The sequence below is a fragment of the Mesoplodon densirostris genome, chromosome 4, assembly GCF_025265405.1.
Source record: "Mesoplodon densirostris isolate mMesDen1 chromosome 4, mMesDen1 primary haplotype, whole genome shotgun sequence".
Lineage (NCBI taxonomy): Eukaryota > Metazoa > Chordata > Mammalia > Artiodactyla > Ziphiidae > Mesoplodon > Mesoplodon densirostris.
Window position 1 is genome coordinate 25,734,049 of NC_082664.1, and position 24,082 is coordinate 25,758,130.

A 24,082-nucleotide genomic window follows, 5' to 3' on the forward strand; every position below is an offset into this window, starting at 1 on the left:
GGAAAAAGAGGACAATACAAAAGAAAAACCAGAAGAGAAATTGTGATCGCATAACAGACAGAAGAAAAGACAGTGAGACAGGATAAAATAAGCATATACTTTTTTTAAAAAAAAAAAGCAACAACAAACACATTATCCTAAAGCCCACAGGTGCCAGCAATTCAAATAAACATATAGCAATTAACAGAATTAACACAGCCTTAAATAGCTTGGCTCACCAGATGTGAACCCCTATCAGGGTTCTATAAAATGTAAAGTTATTACAGATTAAACCATTAATCATCTGTTCAGAGACTATCTCTGGCTGCAAAATCCCATTCAGTTTTAAATGGCTAATAATCACAAAGGGATGTGGATGGTAATGTGCACAATGATGTTCTACCCAATCCTTTTTCCTTTAAATATGTGTTCCACTCTCTCCGTTCTGCTTTCCTTCCTCCCCACTAGAGATGCCATGAGAAAAGAAAGGTGGGATAGACCAGTGGGTCTCAGAGTTCTCAGCAACAAGTGAGCTTCTCCATGGGCAATGGAGAGCCAAATGGAGGACCAACATGCCAGCAGAGAAGTAACAGATTGAGGGGAAAGGAAGATGGTGTAGAAAGAACCAAGTCAAACAACACAGAAGACGCCAACACATAGGAGGATATTGTGATGGGCTTTAGTCAGCTCCCTGGTCCTCATAATAGAGACACTATTCATGCAACTCAGCCTTGATTTGGCTTTCTTCTACTGCACTGTGCTTCATCCAACAATAGTAGCTCAGTAATGTCAAGGAGAGAGGAAAGGAGAAATAAATGTCCTGACAAGGAGGGTCATTGGAAACTGAAATGGGAGTTAGAAGGTAGCACTTTTCTGCAGAAACCTGAAGACTAAGAGAGGCACTCTCCTGGCCCAGTGCTAAAGCCAATGGACCAGGCTTCCCAACTCTTCCTCATCTCCCTAGGACAAAAAGATGAATCAAGTAGAAGTGGTAGATGGACTAACTTCAGTTCTCAAGGAATTTAAAGCCTGACGGACAAGCTGTCAATCTATGTCATTCTACTACTTCAGATCCTTCAACGGCTTTCCATTACCTAAAGTCCAAGGGTAGAGTGTGATATAAAGCTCTCTATGACCTGGCCCCTACCTAACTTTTCAGATACATTTTCAGAACTCCTGATCTTATATTTTGTGCCCTGACATTGGCAAACTGTTTGTAAGTTCCTCACCCAGACACCATGACATGCCCTGTCTCTGGGCCCTTGCTCAGGCTGCCCCATTACCCTGGAGCATCACTTCTTCCCTGTTCATTTCTATCTGTCTTCAAGCCTCCCTTGGGCATCATCTCCTCCACAGCATTTTCCTGAACCCTATGATATACTAAGTCCTTCTCCTCAGCAGCCCCACAGCACCTGTGAATGCCTCTTTTTTTGTGCATTAACTGCTTTTCCTCGAAATTATATTTGTGTGTCCCCCACTAACTGTGAGGTCCTCTGAGGCAAGAACTGTGTCTGATTCATCTCTGTGTCTTAGCACAGTCCTTGGCATACTGTATTTTTTTAGCATATACCTGTGGATCTAAATTCTGCCAGATTTTAGAGCTCCATGAGGTTAGCTCAGTAATGAATTAATTTATTTATTTGTTCCAGACATGCTTATTGAGTGTTTTATTTTATGCCATGAACTCTTCTAGGTGCTGGGGAAACACCTGTGAACAGATGAGGCCTTTGTCCTCAGGGAGCTTACATTTTCATAGACGGGAGATTGACGGTTGTTAAATAAACCAGTTTCCAAAGGAAACGGACTAGGTAATGACTGAGGGTGGGTAGGATGGGTTATTCCAATTTCAGTGAAGATGAGAGAATTTTAGTAAGGCAAACCTCAGAATAAAGTTGTGTTTTTCCCCCAGACAGTGATTTGGTAATACAAACATACACATGTGCCAATGTATATTCACTTACTCTTATATTTATTTTATAAACTGTTTTATAAGAATGATTACATAATCCTTAATCATAATTATTGTAGCAAAACATCATTGTATACTTATGTATGGTTTCACTTTTACATATATTATTTTATTTGTTCCTAAGAACACAACAGAGGTCTTATTATCTCCATGTTATAGGTTAGGAAACTGAGGCTCAAATAAGATCAGTGGCTTATTCCAGGCCATATAGCCAGTAAAGTAATAAAGCTGGTATTCCCAATCAGGTTTTCTGATTTTAAACCCAGTATTCTTTTCATTTATACTATGATGGCTCCTCAAAGCCTTTTCAATCCCGTTCTTCTCAGAGTGGGTTCCAACCCATTTCTTTTAGTCTTGCTGGGCCTTTTAATGTAATACTTCACTCATATCAGATAGCTGGGAGGTTCCTAAAAGATTCAACTATTGCTATGTCAGGATGTTCTTTAATGATCCCAAGAAAGTCACGTTGTCAATAGTGCCTAAGAGCATTTATCTAAAAGCTATTTTTTAAACTTACAAACATGTGATTTCATTTGACAAATATTTATTGAGCGCCCACTAGGTGCTAAGAACAATTCTAAGAGCTGGGGACATAACAAGAACAAAAATATGACAGACATGTTGAAACACAAAACCATGAAGAGGAACAAGGTGGGGATTTTTGTGATGCTTGAGTGGACACAAATATTGAATTGATAACTAGGGCATGCATAGTACTTCAATAATTGGATGATAACATGGACCCTCTCTGTCACACTTTTACTCTGGTATCAAGTTAGGAGCTGTGCACACAGGTGAAATCCACAATCACTTTGACTCAAGAGTGGAGCCAGCAATATCACAAAAACAAACAACCCAATCCAAAAATGAGCAGAAGATGTAAATAGACATTTCTCCAAAGAAGACGTACAGATGGCCAAAAACTACATGAAAAGATGCTCAACATCACTAGTCATTAGAGAAATGAAAATCAAAACCACAATGAGGTATCACCTCACACCAGTCAGGATGGCCATCATCAAAAAATCTAGAAACAATAAATGCTGGCGAGGGTGTGGAGAAAAGGGAACCCTCCTACACTGTTGGTGGGAATGTAAATTGATACAGCCACTATGGAGAACAGTATGGAGGTTCCTTAAAAGACTAAAAATAGAACAACCATCTGACCCAGCAATCCCACTACTGGGCATATACTCAGAGAAAACCGTAATTCAAAAAGAGACATGTACCATAATGTTCACTGCAGCTCTATTTACAATAGCCAGGACATGGAAGCAACCTAAGTGTCCATCGACAGATGAATGGATAAAGAAGATGTGGCACATATATACAATGGAATATTACTCAGCCATAAAAAGGAATGAAATTGAATTATTTGTAGTGAGGTGGATGGACCTAGAATCTGTCATACAGAGTGAAGTAAGTCAGAAAGAGAAAAACAAATACCGTATACTAACACATATATATGGAATCTAAAAAAAAAATGGTTCTGAAGAACCTAGGGGCAGGACAGGAATAAAGATGCAGGCGTAGAGAATGGACTTGAGGACTTGGGGAGGGGGGAAGGGGAAGCTGGGACGAAGTGAGAGAGTGGCATGGACATATATACACCATCAAATGTAAAATACATAGCTAGTGGGAAGCAGCCACATAGCACAGGGAGATCAGCTCGGTGCTTTGTGACCACCTAGACGGGTGGGTTAAGGAGGGTGGGAGGGAGACACAAGAGGGAGGGTATATGCGGATATATCTATACATATAGCTGATTCACACTTTGTTGTACAGCAGAAAATAACACAACATTGTAAAGCATTTATACTCCAATAAAGATGTGATAGATAGATAGACAGATAGACAAAAGAGTGGAGCCAGAACTTAACTTTCAGGTGTGAAGTAACTGTAGTTCCAAAGATAAAAACTATTTTGTGCCACATACAAAGTATCAACGATCTGGAAGAGAAATCCCATAGGGTCTTCACCATGTCCCCATTTTGAAAAAAATGAAACATAAAAGCACCCAGCTCAGTTTAAGGCCGCTTAGAGCCACAAATGGCCAGAGGTGACAGAAAAAGAAAGAAAGAGACAGGGAAGGGAAGAAGAAGTTGTAAAATAACTGCTGACTGTTCTAAGGGGAAATAGTTAAAGTGGGTAAGTGGGATTTATCAAGGAGGGAAGTCCCAACATAGCTGTAAGCTTTTACTGTTTACGAAATTGTCAGAGAGAAATGCCAGGAACAATAGAAGAATTTCCTAGACTTTCCCACAGAAAAGTGAATTATAATGATTAAATGGAAAGAAAGACTATGCCAGGATTTCATTAAACTCAAAGCTATCTGTTTAAAGCACTCAGACAAATGAGAAGGCCTCCCAACTCCCTTAGAAAGACCATACTATATACGTAAAGGAGAGATGGTGCAAAAGTTTATATTAAGTTCTTGTTTCGCCTACCACTTCCTTCACTGTTTTGGACTTTCTTCTAACTTGATCTGGATTTAAATTCTGCTGAGCTGCTAGCTAAGATATGTGCATATTTTTATTACTATTACTGTTATTTCTGTCACTGACACTGGTTTTCAGAACGGCCTTTAATTTTTAAGCTATTAAGTGCCACTTTTCACAGACCTTTGAAGCTGTCTGCTCTCCACCTGGACAGTGTAGTATGTGAGTACATGTGTGTGGGTGTGCGTACATGTGTGTGGGTGTGCGTGTGTGCACAGATTTTATTTACTTTAGGTTCTGCACGGATAAAATCATCAGAGATATCTTCATGTTTTTATGAGACTTGTTTCAAAATATTCAGGGGCATCCTTCCTGACTGATAGATTTGCGGTTGGGAAATTGCTCCTTTGTCTCAAAATACATAATGGAGAGATGGTTCAACATAATTGTGTGCAGGGGAAAATTAGTTCTAGAGGCCACCCCTAGACCCAGTCCAGGAGAAACTCCAGGCTCAGGGCTGTTTCATGACAAAAATGGACGAGCTCTCCACAGCAATCAATGTCTAATTAATTCCTGAGCTACAAATGTGGACCAAGAATGCCCCTATCTGGGCTTCCCTGGTGGCGCAGTGGTTAAGAGTCCGCCTGCTGATGCAGGGGACACAGGTTCGTGCCCTGGTCCCGGAAGATCCCACATGCTGCGGAGCGGCTAGGCCTGTGAGCCATGGCCACTGAGCCTGTGCGTCCGGAGCGTGTGCTCCGCAACGGGAGAGGCCACAGCAGTGAGAGGCCTGCGTACCGCATGAGAGTGCAATTCCAATGGAGTGCGATTTAACGGTGTTTAAGAATCTTTCAGGGTTCATTAGACAGAGTAGTTTACACCGTTATTCTATTCAAATAGGAGTAAATCCCAGGGAAGAAGTGTGCTATGTCTACAGCAATTCCATCAGGAATGACCTGGGGAGTCCCTGTAGCCAGCAGAAGCCTAGGTAATGTCCAGCAGAGAGAGGAAAACTCTCTAAGACTTTTCTCCTGTCATTTTTCCTTCAGAACAAGAACAATACAAAGCTGTAATTGGATTTTTCCCTCCTTTGTCGTCTCTCCTTCCTCCCCCTTTCTCTCAATGCACACATGGTTTATTGCAGCAAGGCCCAGCTCAAATATTAATTCTTCTCCAATGCCGACTCCCACCTAAAATGTATCTGTTTTCTCAGCTCAATTAGATCACTTCATCTGTGGCACTGAACACATAGTGCCCTGAGCTATAATTTTTCCTTTACAGATTTCATCTCTCTTCCCAGATTACAAAGTCTTCAAACACGGAGACCGTGGTTTGCAAAGAGCCATTAGTTAGTTAGTTACAGCACAAAAAAGGTACCCAATGATTATCTGATAAATGTCTCCATTCAATAAATAATTATTATGCACCTGCTCTATGCCAGGTATAACAGACGCAACTCCTGTCTAGACACAGCTCACAGCCGAGTGGCGTGAGTGAATGCACATGTGATGCCATCTCATATGTAACTGATGTGCAACAAATTTCAAATAACCATAATAAGAATAAAACATGTGCCCTGAGAGGAGGCTCATAACATGTCACAAGGGATCTTTATCTACAAGAAAGAACACTGTTAGCTTCTCAAGGAACTTCCACAGGGAAATGGTATAGTTATCTTAGGCAATCAAGCTTAGTTTAGATTAAACAAAAAAGTGCAGTGCACTGCTCTGATGACACTGTGTGCTAAAAGAACTCCAGCAAATCAAGTCTGATTCTTTTTGCCTCAACAATTGACCTTAGAGATTGAACTTACACTTGACTGAAGCTCCTTTGCTCTCAGACAGAGGTCTCAACACATTAGCTACAGCAGTAATAAACGAGTAATGGTAAAGCCCCACTGCTTTCTCAGAGCTGCTAGTTCTCAGGGAGGAAAAAAAAAAGGAAAAACAAGTCTTCTGGGCCTTAATATTATATTCTGAGAATTTTCCTTCACCTCGAATAATGAGACTCTTGGGAACACCAAGCTTAGCAAAGGTAAAACAATACATATGTTATGTTTTAGACAAGACACACAACCACAAATTGAGCCACTTTTAGCTAAGGCTTCCCTACTTGCCAAGTCAAAAATACAAACTCAAACTTCACACAGGCCTAGTTCCTTGTGATTTTAAAGTCCTTTCATCTGAGTTATTTCATTTAATTTATAAAGCACAGCTACCTGTGGGATCAGGTTCCTCATCAGTTAGATGAGGAAACAGAACCACAGGGTACTTAAGTGGAGAACCCAAGGTCCTGCAACCAGCTTAAACTGGGATTAAAACCTAGGGCCTCTACTTTTAAGTCCAGAGTCTTTTCTGCTACAACCTATGACCTCATAGAATAGATCAGAGGACAGATCCAGTCACTGAACTGAAAATTTCATTTGTTCTTAGACAGTCAGTGCATTAAATGGAATGGGTGAAACTTACCTCTCTAAGGCAGCCCATGAAGTTGTTGCTGACGGGTGAGCCTGGCAAGTCAGCGGTACTCGGGCTTCCTCCCACATAGAAGAAGTCATCTGAGCCCAGCATGGTGTAGTCCTCTTGAGTGTAGCCCGTCGTGGTAAGGATGCCATCCACAGAGATTGTCACCTGGTGGAGGGACATAGGGACAAAAAAAAATCCCAACAATGACCTTACAGTCCTATCAAAATCCAGGGGCTTCCCCTACCTGTGGCATCACTTTCATTAAGATTTGGGTGAGGTATTCTTTCTAATTTGGATTGATTTTGGTATGTGCAGCCAAGTTCCATTTTCTGGTCTGCCTCCCTGTGGCCCAAGCCTCCAGTGTCTCCCTGCAGACTCCTGGGGGAGTTTTTCGGAACTGCCAAGCTGAGCAACTCGCTCTACCTGTTGCCTTCTTCACTCAGTCAGGCTAGAAAATGGAACTATCCTCAGACGTCTCCGTTCATTGGTAAAACGATCATTTACTTTTGAAAGATTGTAATTTATAGTGGTCGTGAGAAACAGCAAAGGAGATGTTTGACAATGGGGTTTGTTAGGGGGGTTGGTCTTTGGTTGTTGATGTTTTTTTTCTTTTTTCTTTTCTTTTTCTTTTTTTATTTGTTTCTTTTTGGGCTCACATCAGGCTGACAAACATGCATTCAGGGAGGGAAGGAAAAGGGTCTTGATTTCGATGAGTCATGGGTGATACATGCCACGGACTACCCAGGACACCAACCCCTGTCCTCCCTTGTCTGCCATCACCACCAGCCAGAGAAGAAAGGACCCAAACCAAAAAAGGCAACACTAACAAAAAGAAAGGAGTGATGAGGCATAATGGCCAAAATAATAACAATGCCCACAGGAAACCAACAGCACCCATACACCCAACATCCATGAAAGGAGCAGAGGGCACAGAGAAGAAATGGGGCCTCAAAGCGTGCACGCACCATACACTGACACACCCATGCGAAAACCATCTGGAGCCCAGAGAGAAGGCAGGAGAATAAAAGGGAGGGAAGTGGGACAAGGGTGAGGAGCCCTAAAGAAGAGAATCAAAATCCACTTCACACTTACATGCACGAAACCAACTGAAAAACAAGATGGGAGTGAAAAGAAGAAAACACACTCAAAACTCAAGGGCAGTCTTTCCCCTGCCTGCCACCTCCCTTCCTAAGAAAAAAGAAAAGAAAAAGTCCAAACCCAACCCCAAAATATATGAAGGGTGACAGGAGCATGAGGAAGCGTGGAGACAAAAACGAGAGAGAGGAGAACGTGGAGTGGGGTTGATGACTGGTAGGTTGTTAGTACTGAGTTGGAAAACGAGGGAACAGATTCTGATGCCCATGGGGAAGTTCACGAGACAGGAACATGCCATGCAGAGTTTGTACGGAGAACACAAATTGGCACAGCTCCCTTTGGCCAAGGTGGGAAGTAAGGTGAAAGGAGGGAAAAGAAGAATACAGGAAGTCGAGTACTTTCCTCCCCAGATCACCTGTGGCAGCCGTGGCCACACAAAAGGGAAAGAAAAAAGGGATTCGGGAGTGGGGAAGGGGGAAAAGAAAGGAGGACGAGTGAGGGGTAGGAAGACACGGAGAGAAGAAAGTCCTCAACAGAAATCTCTGTTGTCCCTAGTCAGTAACTTGGAACTTGCAAAATAAGAAAACAAAACAAAACGAATTTAGCTCAACAAAGAATATTTCTTTAAAAAAAACTTTTCTTTAGGAAAAAAAAAATCACAAAGTAGAGAAAAGGAAAACTGCCCCAACCAAACTCATCCAAATAGTGTCAGGACAGGTGCATCCCCTTCCATTTTCTTCTTAAAGAAAAAGAAAGGCTTGTATTTAATTCAACAAAAAAATTTAAAAGAAGAAACAATTCTAAAGAGGATAAACGGGGGGTTTGGGGAGGAAAAGGGGGGCAACACACGGCAAACCCAAAAAAAGAGACAATAAGAATGATATCTACCAGACAATGTAGTTTGTTTACCATAGCGTGTCCGATGCCTGAGTGCTTTGCGGAAAAGGGGGAAGAAAGGAAATTAAAAATTGTGAACAGAACGATTGTTAATTAAAAAAACTAAAAACAAAGATGAGTCGTTAGGGTGTTAGTACATTAGTCGGTTAGTAAAATGACACATTGCATGAATGATCTTGTGTTAGTTTTCCAAAAAAAAGGCACCCGACACAAAAAGAGAGTGGGGGAAGACAATGAGACCAAGACTCTATGGAAAACCTTGGCACCTGAGGCACAGCCAGGAAAGGAGCTGCAGTCCACCTCGTCTTTGTAACTCCCCTCTTCTCCCAAATTCCACTCAGACCAGACCTCACCCCAGTCAGAATTAGCATCATACTTACTTTCCAGGAGCTGTTCTGAAAGAACACCGCCCTGCTCCCTTCCCACCCTCTAGCACAAACACAATCCACCTGTCCTGAAAAAAAAGACCCCCAAGGTTTATCGGTCCACACGTAGATAAATAGAGAGAGCTGAAATACCAATACTTTGGGGATTGTTTTTTCACATCTGACTCTGATTACATGCATGGAAAATCATGATTTTCTCCTAGGACAAAAAGATCTTAAAACATTTACAGGTCACATCTAGCATAGGAAGGCTACATATGTAGTTTACCCTGGGTTTCCACAGGTAATTTAAAGATCCACAACCCCCTTGATTTTGTGTGGATTTGTGCAGCAGGAGGGCAACTTTCTCCTCTTTCCTGTTCTCTCAGGTTAAAATAACTGTGTCGTTAGAATACATCTAAAGAGTTGGAGTCTCCTTCACTAGCCAATAATGTTACTTTGTTTACTTTGCCAGAATGTCTCCTGTTAGAATCACTCTCCCCTCATTCCTCTTTAAGAATGCTTTTCAAGCTTTTAAGCAATTTCTTGCATGGATAGCAGAGAGGACTGGCAGGTTAAACATGATTAGAGAAGCCCTACAATTAGTCTTTTCTTCGCTGTTTTCAAGCGTTAAATTGCCAACACACCCTGAGCTGGGAGGCTGGAAGGCTAGAAGATGGTTAACCCCAGTTTTGTGTTTGCAGTTTGACTAAAGTGGCATATAAAGGTAAAGCACTTCCTGTGATGGCCATGACCTTGGACTCAGGTCCTGGTTATAATTTAGAACAGATAATCCACATTCCCTCCATTAATCAGAACCCCCAACAAAGTACCTGACCTTGGCCTGACTTGGCCCAAAAGCAGAACCGTAGCAGATTATTAAAAAGGAACAAAGGGGGAAAGTTCTGCTCCATTTGGTAAGGAAACTCCAAGTAAGCTTTCCTCAGATGAATCTTTACCACAGAAGCCATTCAACCTTACCAGAAGAGTAGGCGAGACTGCCATCAGCTTATTGTCAAATATTTATGAAGTGATTTACAGTTTAACTGAAATAGACAGGGGCTTCCCACCCCTTCAAATGTATCCTAGGGAACTCAAAAAAATGTTACAAATGTACTTTTAATGGGAAAAATAATAATCTTAGCTGATTCAGGGTTGAAAGGATTGTATTTGCAAAATCAACTCTGCTTTTCTGAGATTTTTTCCTCTTTCAATAAATTGCATTTGGATGCAAAATTCAGTGCAGATTCCGATGAGGTCCAATTTTAGGTGCACTTTCTCTAAAAGATTCATACTCCTTCTGTTGAGAAATGCCCCCAACACCCTAGGGCCTCAGTAGCCTTGTCTTAAGAGCTCTACTTAGCTGCATCCATGGGGACAGACAGAGGCAGTCAGTCACCTTTGAAAGAATACTCAGCATGTAAATCATGTGCATGTCCCAGCGAGTCTAGCACCCAGACCATGGATGAGCTCATAATCCTTCTGGAACATAAGGTGCTTTGCATATTTAGCCACCACACGTGGAGGATTGTAATCACCATCTCACAAATGGAAACTGTGGTGTGGAAAGGTTAAATGCTTTGTCCAAAGGCACAGAGAGGAGTCGGGTCTTAGAACTTGGAAGAGAAACCCTATAGTGTTGCCTTCCTCTGCTTGTTCAGACTAACTCAGCACAACCAATATCTGAATTACAGTTTGGTTCGTCCCCATTTCAGTGTAAAGGACTGAATTAGGGCCCAATTCTATTTTAGAAAAGCGTTTTTAGTGGAAATGAAAGTGAGCCTTTTCCGGCTAATTGGAATCATTCTAGAATGGCAAAGAAGCATGTGGGGTGGGAGAGAGAGAGAGAGAGAAACAGATTGGCTGGTGAGAACCACAACCTGATTCCGCTCCCCAGTATATGAAAATCCCCCCTTAACTGACTAATGCCAGAAGGGTATTACTGTGCAACTGCCAGTCAAAACCGACAAAAGGTCATATTCTCCTTTTTGGTCTAGTCTCTGCTACTCAAACCTTTCAAGCCCTTATATGTTAGCAAATGAAAATTTGATGTGGGCTCTCTTGGCAGCTGAGGGGGACTCTCCTGTAAGTACAGGTGGGGAATGATGAAAGGAAACATCAGCAACAGGATTCTTTGGCCTTGCAGGAAAAACACAGAATGGTGATTCAAAAATGTTCAACCTATGTGTCTGAAGATGACGGGGGATTCTAACTCTTAGGATTTGGCAACTTCATCACAGATAGAATAGCATCTCCGACCATGGGGCTTCCCTGACATGCTTAAGTGTGGAAATGGGTATTTCGAATATTTTGTGTCTCCAATGTGGAGGGGCCTTCTCCATTTACTGAGCATTATTAAGGAGTTACACTTTTATCAAACAGAAAACATAGGCAAACACCTGTCAGTTCTCATGCTTTCATGTTTACATTAGAAGGCATTAAATCAATCACACTGCAGAAGAAAATTTGATAAGCACCTTCTGGAAATTTACATAATGCTTTCTGATTTAATAAAGGATGAATGCTGTCCAACTGGGTTTAATGACAAATTCACAAGTAGAAAAACCAAGTGAAAACAGAACCTGGAAAAGGCAGTCTCAGAACAGACCTTGACTTTTACAGGAAGTGTTTTTAATTTTTTCCTGATGTGGGCTGGTGAGGTATTATTATTGTTGTTATTGTTATCATTATTGTTAGTTATGAAACGGAAAACAACTTCACTGGGCTATAAGGCTTTCTGAGAGTGTTGTCACCTGACGGAGTTGCCTGCTTAGAGTCAGCAAGCGATGGGAGTTCTCAAGCACGTACAGAACCAGGAAAGGCTGCTCCAAAGTTGACTTTTTTATGTGGGTCCTTCCACTTTCCAGGCCTCCTAGTCAACTGAAGAGTGTCAGAGGTAGAGACAGGGGCAATAAAGTATACCACAACACCAAGGAACAGAGAAACAAAGGAATTCAGAAAGATCCCAGTTGATTCACTCCAAGGCTAGAGGTTACCACAACAACCCAACAGAAAGAATAAAAGTGGACGAAGGGTTGGTAAATTAAAAGGAAGAGAAAAAGAAAGACTTCTTCTGGAGGAATTAAAATTATGGCATCATGGCAATGGCTAACTTAATTAAAAGAAAAACATATATTCAAAGAATGAGAAAAATCTACCAAGCTGCAGAAACAAAACACTCTCCCTAAATGATTTAACAATAATACAATATTCAAAGGTAATCAAGAAAATGATAAAAAGGAAAGCAAAACAAAAGGAAAGTATTTATAACTTTTATCTGTACAACTGAATTTTTTCTTAAATAACAAGCACAAATGGAAAATTGAAGTAAGAGAAGAAACATATTTTAATAATTATCCTTGTGAAATTGTAAAGGCTGGGAGAAAGTTTGACTTTGACAAATCCAAACCCATAGGTATCTCTACCCCTCTCCATTTAACCTAATCCACCACCTACTTCACAAACTTCCTCCCCAGCCACCTAAGAGGAGCCTCTGGGCACTCTCTCCCCTCAGCCATTACCTGCCGGAGGTTGCGTGTCACTTTGACATCATGCCAGGCGTTGTCATTGAATTTTCCATTCACTGGCTCCACAATGGCCTCAAAGGCCCCAGACCCCAGGTTAATGACCAAGGAGACTGCGCCATCCTTCAGAGCCAGGTTGACATAGTCAGCCGACTTGCCCGTGTGCAGGATGAGCCCGTTCCGCTGCCAGGTCTTAAAGGACAGGGTGATTTCATCACTGCTGCTCTGGATTGGGTTCTGAGACAGGTCGTAGCACAGGTACTCTGAGCCTCGGAAAGTGGCCACATTCTCCTCTCGAGCTACAGAGAAAGAAAAGGGGAAAGCAGTCAACAATTGATGGGCATGAGCCAGGTCTATGCAAATACCAAAGAGAACACACACACACACACACACACACAGGGCAGTGTCCCTGCCAGAGGCCTGATACCAGCACAACACCCCCTCCAACTCTTCCACAAGACTCATATCTAAGTACCAGGGAAACTAGCAGAGAAGGTAACTGCAGAGAAGTTATATGTCCACACAGGGGTAGAAGACTAAGACGATGGTGCAGAAAGCTTGCTACCTTTCCTTCAAATTTTCTCAGAGAAAAACCTAAAGGGAAATTTCATGCAAAATGGTAAAGTGAGGTTTACTTGCTTTTGCATCAATATTGGCTTTTAAATGCTTGTAGAAGAGCTGGTTTAGAATGGATAATTAACTGTTCTGATGAAGGGTTCTTTAGCTGTAGGTACCTTTTATTGAACAATAACTAAAAATCAATTAGCCTGAAAGATTTGGCTCTAATTTCCATCCATCAATAACCCAGCTAACTTTGGTTTCCATGGTAGAGTCCTGTGCCCAGTGGAACGTGACTGGGTTTTTAAATAGGAGGTTGGACCTGAGGAAATGATTGAGCAGATGAGGAAAAGGGAACAGAACAGAATTTGGTAATATGTTTTGATAAGACAGCAATACTTCCCTTAGAGTCAAAGGGACCTCTGCCCTAGAGGTCTCCTGTTTGAGATGGCCTGGTCTGACCATCCTACGGAACATCTCTCTCCATAGGACCAGGGGTCCACAGAGCCAACATGGCATTCCACTGGGGTTCATACTCTCTTTCAAGACCATATTTGAGACCCTGGGGTCCTGTAATTCCCTACCCAAAGAGCCCCAAGTCTGTTTCCAGGGGTTGTGCAGTCCTCCTTCCTGGATCCATTTTCTGAAGGCAAATCATGCTATCAGTGTGCATACCTCAAGGTCTGAGGGCTAGTCCTGGGGGACTGTTTGCACAGGTTTGGACAGAGCTTTGCCATGTGGGTCGAGGCATCCACGTGCATTTATACCAGACCTCTGTGATATAGGATGGAGCTGAATGTGGGCAGAGGAAGGGGAAAGGCCACAGGCTGAGGACCAGAAGGGCTGGCTCTCCCTGTGTTGGTATTTCCCAATGCAGAACTCCTAGGAATCCAAAAACTCTAAATGTGAACCTGACTTAACCAGGTAGTGTCAAAGGTCTATTTTTCAAGGTTAAGAGAATAGAATGTATTTTATTTTATTATTTGTTGATTTGAGTTATAATGCTGACACTCAGCATGTACACCTCCATTTGTCCTCTTGTCAGGCAGCCTCATTTAGAGAGTGGCCTACTTCATATCAGCACTGGTCAAAAGCACCTCCTTAATGAAAAGAAATGGGTGACAATACAAGTTTAGATATGCAGCTTCCCTTTAAAGAGGGGTGGCAGGGTCTGCAAAGTAAGGTTGAGGGGACTCTATTTTCCCTTCTAAACCTACACATCCGCCTTAGTCACCAAAGCTTGTCTAGATTAATTCATATACTTATTGACCATCATAGCCCTTGGTAAGTTCCCTAAATAAAATCAAATAAGTATTTTCTGATCATGAGGTAAAGGAGTCAGACTTACAATGTGAAGAGATGACCACCCAATACATACTGTTGAATTCATTGTAGCATCACATCATTAAAACATGAGCCTTAACATCACACTCCAGAGAGTTAGAAGAGATTAAGTGTGTCCTATATCTTCCAGAGGGCCTCAAGGATGTGTGTACATCTACACATTTCTGTTTGCACACATACTGGTATAAGCAAAAGGGACCTGTCCACCTCTAGGGGACCAGTGTTGTTTACACATATAAGTAGCAAGTACTACTCAGCACATAACCCATGCCAGATGCATTTTACCAAAATTAGTTCCCCCAAAATCACAGAGCAGAAACTTGGCACTATCCGTATGTTTGAAACGGGTCCATCCATGCAATCCCCTACTGCCCTATTTTCACGATCTCTCATTTCTAAAGAAACGGTTTTGTTAAAATTCAACTGGACAGGCTCTTGTTCAGTAGACTGGACGTAACCCTGATTTAGAGCAGAAGATAGCAAAGCAAAGCAAATTCAGTTATCACCGCTAAGCTCTTTTCCTAACAAAGCAAATGTACACACAGCCAACTACTACGCCTGTCCTTGGCACCCCACGTGGTATATTAGTGGGAGTCTTCTATAAACATTTAAGTTATACTTTGTGTGCCCAGTGAACTGAGATAAATGAGCAAGGAAAGGAGTGCCTCTAAAGAGAAGCCTCAATTAATCACTGAGTACCCTTCAAAGGGGGAAGGGCCTAACACAAAACAGCAAGGCACTAGGATACTATTTAATGTGCTATGTGGTACTTAATATTTTTTATATAATTAGACTAAGGAGTCTATCAAAATAATACATTTTAGAGCTGTAAAGGATTTTAGAGATTGCCTGATTTAACACCCTTATTTTATTAAGGAAGAAACTGATGACTAGGAATAGGTGAGTTGCCCAAGACCAGACAGTTAGTTCTACTCTGGACTTCTACTGCCTCTGGACTTTTCTCTAAATATCAGTTACCTTTCCTTTTGCCCGTCATTCTGGATATAGCACATGCTCCTACTCTGCTTCTCAAAGGGCATGAATGATTCCACTGAACCATGTATTGACTTACAAACCATCAAAAACCTTGAATAAACTGAGCCAGAGACCTATTCCTCCTACCCCAGGTAAATCACACTCACCAAAAGAAATGTTTCCCTTCTCTGCATCCCCACCCCCCGGAATCAGTGTGTTTAAAATAAAAGAACTCGTTTTATGTGGAAGGCCATAGAAGAAAAATGACATCATTAAGAGAAGAGGCTATCACAGTAAATAAATAAGAAATAAAACCAATGTGAGGAAAAAAGTTTATGTAAACCACATGCATATTTATGCTAATATCCATGCAAATTCATCAATGAAGATTTTATGTAGCCTTGAGAGTACATTCCTTTGCAAATATCTAATGAAAACTGCTGCAAAAGTTCACAACCTTCCCAATCTCTTCATTCAGTGATGAATTTTCCCAGTTTACCCTTTCCCTGGGCTGGAGAAAAACACCAGAATAGCATCACCCCAGATGCTGGCTGTCTCCTTCACATGTCAACAAACAATAGACCATCAAAAGCTACTCTCTGAATCGTATTCTAGATAAGCAAAATCATATCATTTTTAATTCATGGGATACTCTTCTCCTGATTGTTACAGGAAGGAGAGGCATTGGCAGTGCATGACCCAGTCTTTAAAAGAGCAAATAAGGGGCTTACAAGAAGAAAGAGAGAGGACCTTGAAGAAATTCTTCCTTTGTATACTCTCACAACTGACATTTTTCTAAGATCCCAATCTGTCTTAATTTCCTTCCAGTGGCTAAAGCTCGAGCATTTTCTTATCACCTTGAAAACCATACCAAGTTGATAGTGAACATAACTAAAAGGTGCAAAACCAAATAGTGACAAACACATTTCTAAGCCCATTCAATTCTCCAAACTCTCCATTAGAAAAATGTAAGACTGCCCCCAATCTGTTTTCTATACTGAGTGTTTACACTGAGAAGGAGGTTGAAGAGACAATTCAGTCACCTGTATGTATTCGGGCTAAATAGGTAGAGAAAATGAATGCAGGGGATTATGTAACACAGTAACACACAACAGCTTAGCATAACGCTACAGCTTGGCAAGAGGGTAGGCACTGACATGGCTAATGGACTGTTTATAGATTCATTTAGATTATATCACCCCAAAGTTTACAATCAATTGCATAAGTGTTAAAATAAAAATGTTACTCTCATGGCATGAAAAGCAGAGCTCAACCCTCTATGAAAACAAACCGTTTACCCATTATTTGTAAGTGTCCAATTGATTAAACACTAGATGCAATCGAGAGAAGTATAACTCAAGGTTTTGAATCCGTTTGTATAAGACATATAAAGCACTGGTCTTTCAAATGGCTTGTTAATCCAAGTACTGATACATACATCGCATTAACAAGCACTTACTCAGTCCTATTTTCCACTCTCTCCCAAAAAACACCCAACTACTGATTTATGTAATAATTCTATTTCTCTGAGAAATTCCAAAACAGAGTAAAATATTCTGTGTCATTTTTTTATTACTATACAACCTAAGAAGTATGAAGAAATGCATATCACTGTTGAATTGGGCCTGTGGTTCCTGATAGCTTGGTGTCTTAGGCTATGAGATCAAGAAATTTGGACCTTACTCTGAAGGTTCTGAGGAATGACTGCATAATTTTACTGAGAAGATGGAGGGTCAGATTTGTATTTTTAAAGTACAAGATCATGCAGCCCAACTTCTGCTGGGTTGAGAGTGAACTGGAAAGAAATGAGAGCTGAAGGCAGAGAGCCCAGTTAAAAGAAGAGAACACAGATGAACCACTTTTCCAGGGGGTGCCTGAAACTGTTTCAACCTGAATGTTGATATAACCCAGTGAGATGTGCATTTCCTTGGGCAAGAATGGAAGCAAAAGTTCCTAGAAGAGACAAGCTAAGGAACTGAGAGGCAGACATTCTGGAAAACCAGAGACCATAGGATACTTAAGATCCAAATGCAGCCAAGGAAAACCAAGGGCCAGAGGTAAAAACTGAGGACAAGGACACAGCACTAGGCATGAAAAGGCTCAGGTGAGAACAGGTCAGGAATGGGTAAAGAAGGATTCTATTCACAGTTTTTAAAATATCATATATTTCCAAATGCTCAAATGCTTTCTTAATTGTTGTTTGTATTCCCTCAACATGCTGTGAGGTCACTTTGCTATGATTATATTAATGTAAGGAAGAGGGGGCACACATTTACATAGGGCATCCAAGGCGCTTGGCATTTAGGCCAGTTCCAAACCCTTAGCCCACTGATTCTCAGTCCACTGCTTTTGCCACCACATCACACCACCTCGCCAGGAACTCAAATTCTCAGGGAATAGGTATCTAGGACCCTGTATCTGACATCCTGCAACTGCATGAAGTTCCATGTGTCAAAAGGAGAAACCGGGCTTCCTTTGTGGCGCAGTAGTTGAGAGTCCGCCTGCCGATGCAGGGGACACGGGTTCGTGCCCCGGTCTGGGAAGATCCCACATGCCATGGAGCAGCTGGGCCCGTGAGCCATGGCCGCTGAGCCTGCGTGTCCGGAGCCTGTGCTCCGTAACAGGAAAGGCCACAACAGTGAGAGGCCTGCGTAACACACACACACACACACACACACACACACACAATGGAGAAACCACTGAACAATGACAGGTAAGAGACCACTCAGGCAACAGGCGCCCACACTGGGGGATCAGGGAGCGGGGCTGGCTCTCTTCCAAAATTCCCTAGTAGCAGGGTGGAAAAAGTCAAACTGAGATCACACTCTTCACCGTCATCAGACAGAGAGCCCGAGAAATGGAATTTTTAGGTACCGCTTAGCAAAGCCTATGAAAATGCCAACCCCTCTGGAGCAGCTGCAGGCACTGGTCCTGAGCAGAACACCTGCTGTTCTCCAGAAAGGGAAGGTGAGCCAGCTTCTGAGGACACGCCCCAGAGACAGAGGCAAAACCGTTCTCATCTTTGAATCATTTGTCCTTCAACTGGCCTCCGCAGCAGCACGGTACTTTAGTCTGCACCAATGCAAAGGTAACCCTGGCTGGCCATCCTGGCCGGCCCACCCTGGAGCTAATGAGGCACAAAAACACGAGCTACTGTTGCCTTCCCTGCCAGACAAAGGGATGTCCTACAGTCCTGGGGCTGGCCCGCTGACTCCCTTCCTCTGATCCACAAATTCAGCAGGGACAGCACTGTCCCTCCTCCGTTGGTGCAGCTGCAATGTGAGGTTTCAGGTTCTTAAGTTGTAAACTAACATATCACCCAATTCTACGCAGGCAAAGAAGCCATGATGATGATGGAAGAAGCACAAGCCCAAGCAAGGGGTACACAAAGCAGAAATAAACTTTTTGAGAAGGCCACCATTCCACAGTTGTTCTACACATTACTACAGGGACTACATATCCACTCAATTCTGAAAGTCGCCTTGAGCTACAACACCAATTTGGGTCGTTTGCTGGCAAAGGAACAAGTTAAGGCAAATGTGAGTTTGTTCTTGCACAATTCTGCTTTCTTTCCATGCAACCTGCTAAGAAGGCAACATCCAGAACAACAATTTCCACCTCTAAAGTCTTCTTACAAGCTATGGGTAGACAAGACACCCAAGTTAGCTGTTGAGCTGTGAGATGATCGTATTTGCAAAAATGAGGGAAAAACAGAAATCTTTTTACTACAGGGAACTCTATTATACCTCATCTAAGGACATTTCCTGCTAGAATTAGGGAAGGAACACACTGAGTAAAAAAGGAAGAAGACTGCACAAGTGACTACACTCTTGCTTCTTCCTGTCCCATTTCCCTTACAATGTATTTTAGGGCCAAACAAAGCATTTGAATAGATCAAACTGCAGAGCCATCCCCCAAGGAGAAACAATGAACCTTTACATGCCACATCCCATCATACAGGTATTTTAAAAGCAGAGTGTACCAGCAGACAGCAAATTGTGTCGTTATGAGCAATCCTGCACTACAAAAGAAAACACACAGGAAATCTGACCTCCTAAGGCCATTTCCAACCCTTATCCTCAGACTCTGTAGGAAAGATGCAGCAGAGAAATAAATGGACTTTTCCACGCTGCCTTGGTCACTCACTAGCCGGCAGATGCTTCTTGAAAGCGATGAGAAAGAAAATAGTAAATCAAGTTGTCACTTGGAAAAAAAAACAGCCAGCATCCTGGCGAGGGAAGCTGCCTCGAGTCCACAAAAGAATGGCCTAGAAAATCATGCTTCACTGAAATCACTAGAAAGCTAATGGTATCCTAAAGACTGCATTGCTGGGCCTCCCTGGTGGCGCAAGTGGTTGAGAGTCCGCCTGCCGATGCAGGGGATGCGGGTTCGTGCCCCGGTCTGGGAGGATCCCATATGCCGCGGAGCGGCTGGGCCCGTGAGCCATGGCCGCTGAGCCTGCGCGTCCGGAGCCTGCGCGTCCGGAGCCTGTGCTCCGCAGCGGGGGAGGCCACAACAGTGAGAGGCCCGCATACCGCAAAAAAAAAAAAAAAAAAAAAAAAAAAAAAAAAGACTGCATTGCTCTCAATTGTATTACAATAAAAGTTAAATTTTCTGTTCATTCATTTAAGGAATAAGTATTTCCAGGTGCCTACTATGCACCAGGTGATGTGTCCAGTATTGAATGCACTTGAACCACCCAGGAACATGGTGAGCAGGAATAATTAGCCGACATCTTACTGAAGAAGAGAAATTATAAATCTAAAAAAACTCGAATGTTTACTAAGTGCCAAATCCTGACATGGACTCACATTAAACAGGACATCCTCCTGTAGCTCAGAGTGTAGTGGAAATGTGGACTTGATTACATGGAATTTAATAATAAGGCTTTGAATTGGACAGACCTAGGTTTGATATCCGGCTCTGGAACTTACCTAACTCTATGGAACCTTAGCTTATTACTTAACTTCTCTAATAGCTAGTTTCCTAATCTATAGAATGAGCATAACCATAGTACATATTTCATAGAGTCACTGTGAGACATGAATCAGATAAAGTTCCTGGCCCAGTTCCCAGCCACAGACGTGTTAGCTGTTGCTGTTGTTGTTGAGAATGCACATATAAGCAAGTGATTACCAGTGCAGTAAATGTCTCATAGGTGATACGGGCACACAGAAGAAGGAATAACTGACCCTGGGTGTTAGGGAAGGCTCCATACAGGAGGTCAAACTTAATCTGGGTCTTGAAGTATGAGTAAGACTTCACCATACAAAACGACGGATGAAGTTCTAGTTAAAATAAACAATGTATTCACTGGTGTGATCATTAGAAAAGCACGGGGTGTCCAGGGGATGGTGAGAAATACAATGTGGCTAAAGTAGCAGGCGTGTGAGACTCAAGATGCAGGTTGGGGTCTTATGCGTCATATTCTTGGTGCTCTGGGGATGGAGAACCAGCATAGGAGAACTTCAGCTTGTGAGTGGCACAATTATACTTGTATTGTAGCAGGGGTCCAGTGGGTGGACTAATGGCTAGAGAGGTAAAGAGGAATCCAGGGGACATCTCCAAGGTGGAATGGAGATTGCTAAGAAACCCTGGCCTGAGGCAACTGTGCTACATCTGCCTGCCTGCCCACTTATAATAATTTATGCAATATGTTGTACATTTTGTTTCCCATAACCACCAAATCTATATGAGTCAAACTGTAATTATGCTTCTTTTACTATCGGCTTCTCATTTTAATTGTGGGTCAGTCAATCAGAAAATCATTAAACACAAATGCTGCCCTCTTATCCTGTAGAGGGAATTCCATTTCCCTGTATCCGCGACTTCAGGAAAGCATTTCCTCCCCACCCTCCAGAAGGGGGTCATTTGAAGTAACACTTTGACCTCCTCTCATTTACTCATTCACCCGCTCCAATAAAAGAAGTAATTCACCTCCTTGGTGATATAATAAGGGTCTGACACGCAGAGGTCCACAATTCTTATTTAGGTAATCACTGTTTCCATATGACTTGCCTTTCTCTTCCCTTCAGCTCTGCCCTTCCTACAAGGATTGTGAGTTCTCCTATAGGCTCCTCCATGCAGTGAAACCTATCAGAGTAGACTCTGCCCCTACATAACAAGGCCTTTGGTTTTCTAGCTCTTCTGCCTATGGCTGTGTGGCTGAGGTTAATTCAGGGGGAAAATTACTAGGAAGCCCAGTAGGACTGCAGATCAAAGCCACATTCTCTAACGCAGCTCTACCAGCAACAGAACTGATATCTGGATCCTTAATCTGACTGCCAGTTTGAGTCTTGTGTCTGTTCCTCCATTAATTCAGAACATAGGGTTGTCAGTTGTCACCTCAGACAACCGGTCCTTGGACTGCTTTCACTCTGATTGGGAAGACAACAGGCGTATCTGAAACTACATGAGGTCAATTATAAGTAAATATATCAATTATATCAATAAGTTTAAAGCCAGCTTTGTGCCACAGTGTTACTAAAACACATTTCTTGAAGTTACGCCAAGGCTATGGATGACTAGAATGGTGAAAATTTAACCAGGGTCGCCTTCCTGAAGGTAAGTTTTAGATTGAGTTTTGATGTTTTTGAATAAAAAATTGTAGAAAATACACACATCCACAAACCTATATAACCTTTCACCTGTGGCCCAGTCCAAAAAGAATAACCTGCATGTTGATTTTTCTTCAACCAGCATCTTTTATCACAGTTACAAAACAACAAAGGCAATTGTACTGGAGTACCTAATGGCTCACTGTGAGACTATATTCTACAGAGTTGGTGAGGACAAAAAGTTCACTAGGAACACACAGCAGAAGAGGAGAGGAGAAGGCTGCGATTTTGATAAAAACAAAATTAATAATGAAATATATCTACAGTGATCCTGGAGCAGGAAGTAGATCATCTGAAACGATTTTTTTTTTACAGTGGCACATATACTGACCCTAATTACTACCTAAATTAAATACTCACTGTATTCACACATACTGTTCAGAAAGGAATATAAATGTCCTAAAAGGTGCATAGAATTTGGTAAAACTCGAACAGATATTAAGATATTTAGAAGCAATACATAGATTTTTAAACCCATATGGACTTTTAAAATATTTATTTCCATAAAATTTCTCTTTTCACCTGAGATGAAAACAAGTAAAAACTCCTTCATAACTAATCATCACTGTAGCATCAGAAGAGACCTTGGAAGATGACCTAATATACCTCTTACCTCAATAAATCTACATCTCAATCATCCTGCTTGTGAAACTCTCCACCTTTAAGTATCCAAAGAAAACAAGATTATTTGGTGTTATGTGAAACTTCCTACAGACATTTCTGGAGCTCAAATGCTTCCTGGTCCAAAAAGAGGGAAGCATATTGAGAGACTGCCAAGCTTCATTTGGGTGATCAACAGGGACATATTAGGTGTTAAAGATTTTTGCCAAATATTTCCTTCATTCAGCCCAGAATATACAGAGAATAATGAGTATAAACTGTGGGTAGCTAATAAACTTTACCTCCACTAATTTATACATACACACACACACACACACACACACATAATGATCACTAACCATTATATATTACAGTGCTATTCGTATGTAACAAGAATGGAAAAAAAAATCTACCCATAAATTTCAGGTAGTGTTTACTTCTGGGGAGGGAGAGAAGAAATGGAACCAGGGAGATAGTCAAACAAGACTAAGTCTTTATAAAAGGATATAAGGCAAAAATGGCAAAACATTGAGATCTGTTCAATATGGGCAATGACTAAGCCAATGTTTACAATATCCTCTACTACAGGTTTATACTCTTTTATGTTTGAAATTTAGCATTCATTTTTAAAAGTTAAATCCCTGCAGATGATTCTGATAAAATATCTAATCACCAAATAAATCTTGAACAATTCTCTCGTTATTTTACGTGTAGATGTCAACTCCTTGACCATATCTTGTGAGCAGCAATTTTTCATACCTTTTCAAAATCTCCCACGTACCCCAAAATGTGTTAAATAAAGACCGAATTGAATTGAAATGAAGTTGAATTGATCACAGTGACGCTAAAGTAACCAGTTCTCCTCCTGCCTTCCCCACTCCTTCTGGAGACCCACTGCTCAGTACCTCAGCATCCCAGAGTTCAGCCTGGCTTCACGGGGGAAAAGAGGAGAAATGCTGATGGAAGTGAGGGAAGAGAAGACACCTGCGTTTGCTGCCATGTGAAAGCTCCACAGCAAATGCTGAGAGCGGGAGAAGGCTGGCTGGGGTCTGGGGGGTTGTGACAAGCTTCTGCACAAGCCTGCCAACAGCAGAATAAAATCATCCCAGTTCTTTAAGAAAATCCCCACTGGGAAACCTGAATCTGTGCCCATCTCTCTGGCCTTCCCTGGCAGCAGGCAGCCCAGCCCTTCTTTGTTAGCACTGAGGGCTCTAGCCTGCAAGACTAGACAGAGTGGCTGGTTAAAAAGCCCTGGA

The 24,082-nt window shown here is 41.9% G+C and overlaps 1 protein-coding gene across 5 annotated transcripts in view; it reads right to left on the reverse strand.

Moving 5' to 3' along the window:
• The window catches only part of NRXN3 (neurexin 3), a 1,648,921-nt gene that overhangs the window by 1,239,030 nt on the left and 385,809 nt on the right, over positions 1-24,082 (reverse strand). For 4 of the 5 annotated variants that reach the window (XM_060097971.1, XM_060097970.1, XM_060097973.1 and 1 more), the window contains 2 exons: positions 12,730-13,031; positions 6,855-7,016 (listed from right to left, as the gene is read on the reverse strand). In XM_060097971.1, coding sequence (XP_059953954.1) covers positions 6,855-7,016; positions 12,730-13,031 — 464 coding nt within the window. Of the gene's footprint in view, positions 1-6,854; positions 7,017-8,855; positions 8,880-12,729; positions 13,032-24,082 lie in introns of those variants that run through there. The other variant, XM_060097974.1, reaches the window with a different exon arrangement.